The following is a 7,096-nucleotide window of genomic DNA, read 5'->3' as shown; positions in this document are numbered from 1 at the left end:
ACTTCTATTTTTTTTTTTTGTTTCAAATTCGTTACATTCAATTAGTTTCTTCAAAATTGAATACATTGAATAGAGAATTATATTACCTATATTTTGGTTTGGTTCACTATACTTGGAACCATGTGTGAAAGAGAAATGATATTTCTCATATAACAATCATTATTTTTTTGGATCCATCCTAATTACCATTTCTTTCCACATGAACATTATCATAAATGATTTTACTCTCATGTGACATTGTGGCTTAAAACGAAGCCGAATTGGCATTAAATAATACCAAAAAACACAAAAAAATGCGTATGTTCAAGTTTCCACATCACTCATTGATTGCCAACTCTGTTTTTGCTCCTTCGGGTTCTGCCCAATAATTCAATCATCGCCATTTTTCTTCTCTCTTTGTCTTCTTTCTAATGCGGAAAATCACCAGATTCTTCTCTGAATTCTTCTGTGTTGATTGACAGAGCTATCCATCCAGTGACTGTTTCTTGCTGTTCTTGTTGTGTTGTTGGGTGGTGGGTTTGAGCTGATTGAGCCATTTTTCATGGGCATTAACTCTGTTCCTTCTTCCCATCTTCCTTCCTTGCTGGTTCTTCATCATCAATGGCGGATTCTCTTTGTTCCTCGTTTTTGAGCCTCCATAGATTACCTATTACTCGATTCGATCTCTTGCTTATCTTCCTTCATTCCCTTTTATAGCTTTTGCCCGTTTCACCGGGGTTTCCGGTTTCTCTCTGTCTCTCTCTGTCTGCCGTTCAGTTCCCGAGATTTTTGAGAGCTAACGAAGCGAACCTCGGTATTTTCCTTTAAACCCATCTTTTTTTTTTTGTTGCTTTATGCGGAATTTAATTTAATATTGATGTAGTCTTTGATTATTGTACTTGGGGTTTTAATTTTTTTTTTTTAATTCAATAATTGTTCTGTTGGATCTCAAATCGTAGAGGAAGTAAAGAATCTTTGCATTTCTTTTCATTTTGTGGTTCCGAAATCGCTGGGAAGCTAATAGTGTAGTTTTGTTTTTTTTTTTATTTTATTTTATTTTGAATCTTGGATTCCCTGGAAATTAGTATTCTGCATGTCCTGTTGATAGTGATCTTGGATTCTTTAAGGAGATTTGTGTTCAAGATTGATCTCATAAGATTGGTTCTTTTGATTTTGGTTGGGTTCATTGCAGAGAGGTGAAGAGTGATCATGGCATCGGTGTTTCTGTATCATGTGGTTGGGGATCTGACTGTAGGAAAGCCGGAGATGGCGGAGTTTTATGAGACGGAGACGATCGAAACGGCGATTAGAGTGATCGGAGAATCGACGGAGTGTGGGATACCGATTTGGAAGAGGAAAACTCATGTGGGAATTATTGAGAATGCTGAAATGAAACAGCAGAGATTTGTGGGAATTCTCTCTTCTTTGGATATTGTTGCGTTTTTGGCTCGAACGGAGAATCTAGAGGATCAAGAAAGGGCAATGAAGGCCCCAGTTTCGGAGGCTGTCATTCCCAACTATTCATTGTTGAGGCAGGTCGATCCTGCAACAAGGTTAGCCTCTTTGCTTCAGATTTTGCTTTACTCGTTCCTAGTTTCATATATCAATGTTTTTGATGTTTTGTTTTGCTCTAATTCTAATAATTGATCATCTGATTGAAATAAGAGGTTGGTTCTATGCTTGGTTGATGGAACTTTGTAATTTGTTCTCATCTGAAAGCACTTTTAAGTGTTTCTATTGGATGCTTCCAAAAGTCGTCTATACTGTATCTTTTTATTTTTTTTTTCTTTTTCCAGAATCTTGATCTTATTGCAATCCATATGCCTGTTAACTTTTGACTAACTTTCAGTGTTATGGGCCTTATACGTTATGATTGTTTAACAGAAAGTTCTGTTTGCAAAGTGCATTGAAGATTTACTCTTTTTATGTTCTTTTTCTTCTTCTTTATCTAATAATTCTAAGAGTTTATTTATAGCTATATTCTCCCCTCCCCCTCCCTTCTTATCAAGCAATTAGGTTTGAGCTTATAGTTTTTAAATGTAAATGATATGAGTCTTAACTAGAACATTAAATTACCATTAGATTTTGTATAAATCGTTTACTATATATTCTGATTTTAGCCAAGAAATGAGTTATTGTTGTTAGATTCGTCCAATTTGGACAGTTTGGTAGATTGAGCAGTTGGTTCCTCTTCTGTTTTCCCGCCAGCAACATATACATACATACATACATACATACATATATATACATACATACACATATATATATATATATACAGCTAGACTAAGAAAAGGGAGATTGATTCATTTATTTAGAAACATAAACACTTTTCACGAAATATGAAAGGTTTAAGAAAAAAGTTGCTGGATACTAAGAACAACAAGGAAAACTACCCAGCCAGTAGCGTGCAAGATCTCTGGAAATTGAACAAAAGTGGCAATAGAGACAGACTTTATGATCACCAGAACCATTTATGATGGCCGTGTCTGGTTGGATTGTGGTGCTACCATTCCTTTAGGATACCTTTTGGCTTCAGTCAAAACTCTTCTCCCCTTCATTTTTATAGATATTCAGGTTTGTATGGTAACTCCACTTTGAGTATGGAATTCACTTTGTTGGTTGAATGGAGTTACGGTAGACAAATCTATAAAGGAGGACAATTGATCGCACTTGGTGCAGAACCACTTAACGATGGTTCTTTACTTCCTCAAGACTTGCTTCATTTCACAAATGCAACCCAATTAACGAAGAACAAGCTGTAGACTCAAAAGTAAGTAGCATAATCTTAGCATAATCGTGTTCCAATCTCAAATCTTGTAGCTTCTGGAGATACTATTGTCAACTGATATAGTGAAAAATATTGTAATGCTTCTGAAGTCACTGGGATTTAGCTAGTTTCAGATGCTTTTGACTGAGGGCTAGAGTAGTTGTCTGATGAGTAAGAGTTAATTTGATATCATTTTATTTTTGGTTTTTTGTTTTTAAAAATTTAGTTTATACCTTCCTTTTAGGTCCTCACTTTTTAAAATATTTTTGAAAATTTAGTCATTTTATAAAAGCAAAAATAAATCAAAACATGATTTTCAAAACTACTTTTATTTACTTTTCAAGATTTCACTTATATTTAATAATGTGAAATAAGTTTGGCTAACTAAAATACTAATAAATAAGCAAGGAAACCATGGAAAAGTAAAAAGCTTATTGAAAGGGTTCTAACTCCAAGTTCAAATGAATGTACTTCCCCTTTAATGGCTGCAGCAGCTTCAGATTTTATTGGTTTCTCACGAGCATGATTTACCTTTTGAATGGTACTTTATATCTTCACAGTTATGCAAATTAGCTTGTCTGAATCAATGATAGTAACCATTAGTTTAGGGTTTTCCAGTTTGGACTCTATTGTGGTTGTACTCTATTTGTGGTATTTCAGACATAATGAAGGAAAAAAGTGATATACCTTCTTGGGATAAGGGTAGCAGGCTTTGGTTTTGCTTGTCTTTATGCTATTTTATTAGAGGGGTTGAAAGACGTGTGGGGATGTTGTGGTCCCTTAATAGATTTCATGATTCTCTTTGAGCTTTTGTGTGAAAAGAATTTTTTAATTTTCCTTGAGACTTTACTTTTCTTTATTGAACCCTTTCTTAGCTTAATTGGGCTCTCCTTGGGTGGTCTTTTTTATGTATTCCTTGTGTAATCTTTTATTTATTCTCAACGAAAGCTTGCCTTTCTACCCAACAAAACAAAAACACGAAAAAAAATGTAAAAAAAGATTAACTATTTTTTTATTTTTGTAGAAAATAAACAAATTTTATTGATGAATGAAATAACAAGAGTTTATTGGCCTCTCAACACCAAAAGGTGAATTACATAATAGATCTCCAATTGGAAATGAAAGAAAGACTGATCTCTAAACGGATGAAAATGTTTACAACAATACAGAGCATGAAATAAAGTTAGATCTAGAAAGTTATCAAAAGCAGAGAAAACATCCTTGAAAATCATTGCATCCCTTTCACCCTAGAGATACCGGAGGAACAATCGGTTTAGCAAACTCGGAAGTCTTTTTCATACCGTGGAAAGGATAACCCACAGAAATGAAAGCTACAATACTGGATATGTCATTTGGCAAAACTAGGATATGTCATTTGGCAAAACTATAGACCAACCAAAGGCTTTGAGCACTGTTTCCTAATATTGAGAAGGAAAAGTACAACGAGCACGGAGATGACAAGGATGCTCTGAGTAAGAAAAGCACATCACACACCAAGACGGAGAGAGGATAAGATGAGGTATTCTCCTCTGTAAGAGAGACCGATCAACTGGATCAATGCCACCATGACTAAGCTCACAGAAGAAAATTTTAATTCTTAGGCAAGTATTCTTCCATATCACAGAATACATGTTTTTGAAAAACAATGGCATGAACTAAATCATGCATGAGAGATTTGACCATAAATACTCTACTGGAGTCCAAGGCCAAATTTCAAGAATCATCCACAGCCCTTAGAATAGCTAGAGGAAGTTCTAAGAGGGCATAGGTATTTGTGGATTTTTTTATGTCAAACATTGTTGGACCGCCTGTCCAAGTCCAATGAGATAAAGTTGTGATGCACATAATCTCCGTTTAAAAACCCATGATAAAGAAAATAATCTTCTTGTTTCTCTCTATTCATAACTGGGAAACGTTAGATATCAGCCCATTGATCCAGAGGGCTTTGGTTTTTCGTTTCAGATCTTGGTCCTGCTACCAGATGTAATTGGATATCAATTATAGGTTCTTACTTTGTCCTCTTTTTTGCATCAATTCTTATTAGAAGTTATCCATTGACTACTATGCATTTTTCTTGTTTCAATTTTGTTGCATCTGAAGGTGCTAATTATAACTTGTGAGGGTCATTATCAGTTAGCAATTCATTTGTTGATGAATGAGATAGATTAAGAGACCTTTGAAACTACACGAAAGAAAATTATTTGAAAGAAGTTTGTTCTCGTCTTTATTTGCTGTGTGGGCATGGCATTCAATTGATTTAACCTCTTGTTTTGTCCTTGTAAAGATTGATTGATGCATTGGAAATGATGAAGCAAGGTGTGAGGCGTCTTCTAATCCGAAAAAGTGTGGTGTGGAAAGGAATGAGCAAACGGTTTTCCATTCTCTATAATGGTAAGTGGTTGAAGAACATCGATACCACTGGCAGTAGCAGCAATAACCTCAATGTAAACACTAACCGCCCATCATCGTCTTCCACATCCTCCGGTCACGATAAGTTTTGTTGTCTCTCAAGGGAAGATGTCATCCGTTTCCTTATCGGTTGCCTTGGTGCCCTTGCACCTCTCCCTCTATCCTCCATCTCTACTCTTGGGGTCATCAACCCAAACTACTGTTCGATTGATGCCTCGACTCCTGCAATCGATGTTACTCATAAGCTTCCTGATGATCCTATTGCAGTTGCTGTTGTAGAAAACATGCATGATAATCAATACAGGATAATTGGAGAGATTTCAGCCTCCAAACTCTGGAAATGCAATTACTTGGGTGCTGCTTGGGCTTTAGCCAACCTTTCTGCTGGGCAGTTTGTGATGGGAGTAGAAGACCACATGACCTCACGAATGGTCCCTGATCTATCTGCTAACGGTAACGTTGATGAGACCGACTCTGCAAATGGTGGTGGAGCAACACGGGCAAGGAAATTCAGCAGTAGAAGTATCGGATTCAACCCGTCGAGCCCAGCATTCAGGATCAGTCGGAGCATGTACCGAGGAAGAAGTGCTCCCTTGACATGTAAAGTAACAAGTTCATTGGCTGCTGTTATGGCTCAGATGCTTTCTCATAGGGCAAGCCATGTCTGGGTTACTGAGGATGAAAATGATGATATTTTGGTTGGAGTTGTGGGTTATGCTGATATTTTAGCTGCTGTTACGAAGCAGCCTACGTCGTTTATACCCGCTAATCGATCCTTCGAGGCGCTCGGAAATTCTATTCAAAGCTAATATTTTCTCCCTCATCAATTCTACTGCTCTTTGTACTTAATTTACATTTATATAGGTGTGTATATGAGAGAGATTTGAGCTTCTTGTAAACTTGTTGCTTTTGATCGCTCTTAAATTTTTTTGACAATATCGTTGTCAATGGAATTCCTCTTTTTTTTCCCCCAAACCGCAATTCTCTCTTTTTTTTTTCCTTAGAAAAATAATTTTTTGGTCCCTACCAGTTGGGTCTAGTTTTTATTTGATTCTTAGGTTTTGAAATTTTACACATTGTATCTTTAAGATTTGAGTTTTGTTTCAATTTAGTCAATAGATTTTATGATTTACACTTTTCACTAAATATTTACTTTATGTTTTTAGTGTTAATGTCTATTAATGAATTTATAAGAATTATAATTAATTAAATTTCACTACTTTTCATAATTATTAAAATTAAATTTAAAATTTTACTTCGTAACTATTTGAATTTTAATAGTAAATATTCATGTTAATGATTGAAATTGTAATGAAAAATTGAAGTTAAAAGCGTACCAAGAGACTAAATTGAAATAAAACTCAAATCTCAAAGGCAAAATCGTAATATTTTGAGGGAATAAAATGAAACAAAATTCAAAACTCAAAAGATTAATGTCTTATTTAGTAATCATTTCGTTTTTAGTTTTTGGTTTTTGAAAATTAAGACTATTTCCTTTTCATTTCTTACGATGATTTGGATTTTATCAAGTACAATGATTGAATTATTTCAAAAACAAAAACAAATTTTTAAAAACTATATATATATATATTTTAAATTTTCAAACTTTGACTTGGTTTTTTAAATCATCGGTAAAAGTATATAACTAATGAAGAATTTGTAGGTAGAAGTAATGTAAGTAGACTTAATTTTCAAAAACAAAAATAAGATACTAAATAGTTATCAAACCGGTCTAAATGTGTAGAATTTGGAAATATAAAAACCAAATAGAAACTAGACTCAAAACTGTGTGAACAAAAATGTATTTTCTCCATCTTCCTTTCTAAAAATATCTTCAATTGTATTTATTTTAACTTTTTAGGTGTTTAATTTTACAAATAAGTCATTTTGAAAAAATTGAAGTGTATGAAAACCTTTTATAATAGTGTATTCAAATGGTTT

The 7,096-nt window shown here is 34.3% G+C and overlaps 1 protein-coding gene across 1 annotated transcript; it reads left to right on the top strand.

Moving 5' to 3' along the window:
• Positions 1-270: 270 nt before the first annotated feature.
• LOC120079748 (CBS domain-containing protein CBSX6) lies at positions 271-6,130 on the top strand. Its single transcript, XM_039034112.1, has 3 exons — positions 271-793; positions 1,172-1,532; positions 5,031-6,130. Exons 2-3 carry the CDS (start codon positions 1,189-1,191, stop codon positions 5,962-5,964), a joined length of 1,278 nt encoding a protein of 425 aa, XP_038890040.1. The 5' UTR covers positions 271-793; positions 1,172-1,188; the 3' UTR covers positions 5,965-6,130.
• The last annotated feature ends 966 nt before the right edge of the window (positions 6,131-7,096 follow it).

This window comes from Benincasa hispida, chromosome 6, assembly GCF_009727055.1.
Source record: "Benincasa hispida cultivar B227 chromosome 6, ASM972705v1, whole genome shotgun sequence".
NCBI lineage: Eukaryota > Viridiplantae > Streptophyta > Magnoliopsida > Cucurbitales > Cucurbitaceae > Benincasa > Benincasa hispida.
This window is presented reverse-complemented; position numbering and strand designations above follow the sequence as displayed.

Bases quoted from the DNA above. Each gene is read 5' to 3' on its own strand.
- LOC120079748 (XM_039034112.1), top strand. From the start codon at position 1,189: ATGGCATCGGTGTTTCTGTATCATGTGGTTGGGGATCTGACTGTAGGA. The intron at 1,533-5,030 runs GTTAGCCTCTTT...GTCCTTGTAAAG, and splicing joins CAGGTCGATCCTGCAACAAG to ATTGATTGATGCATTGGAAA.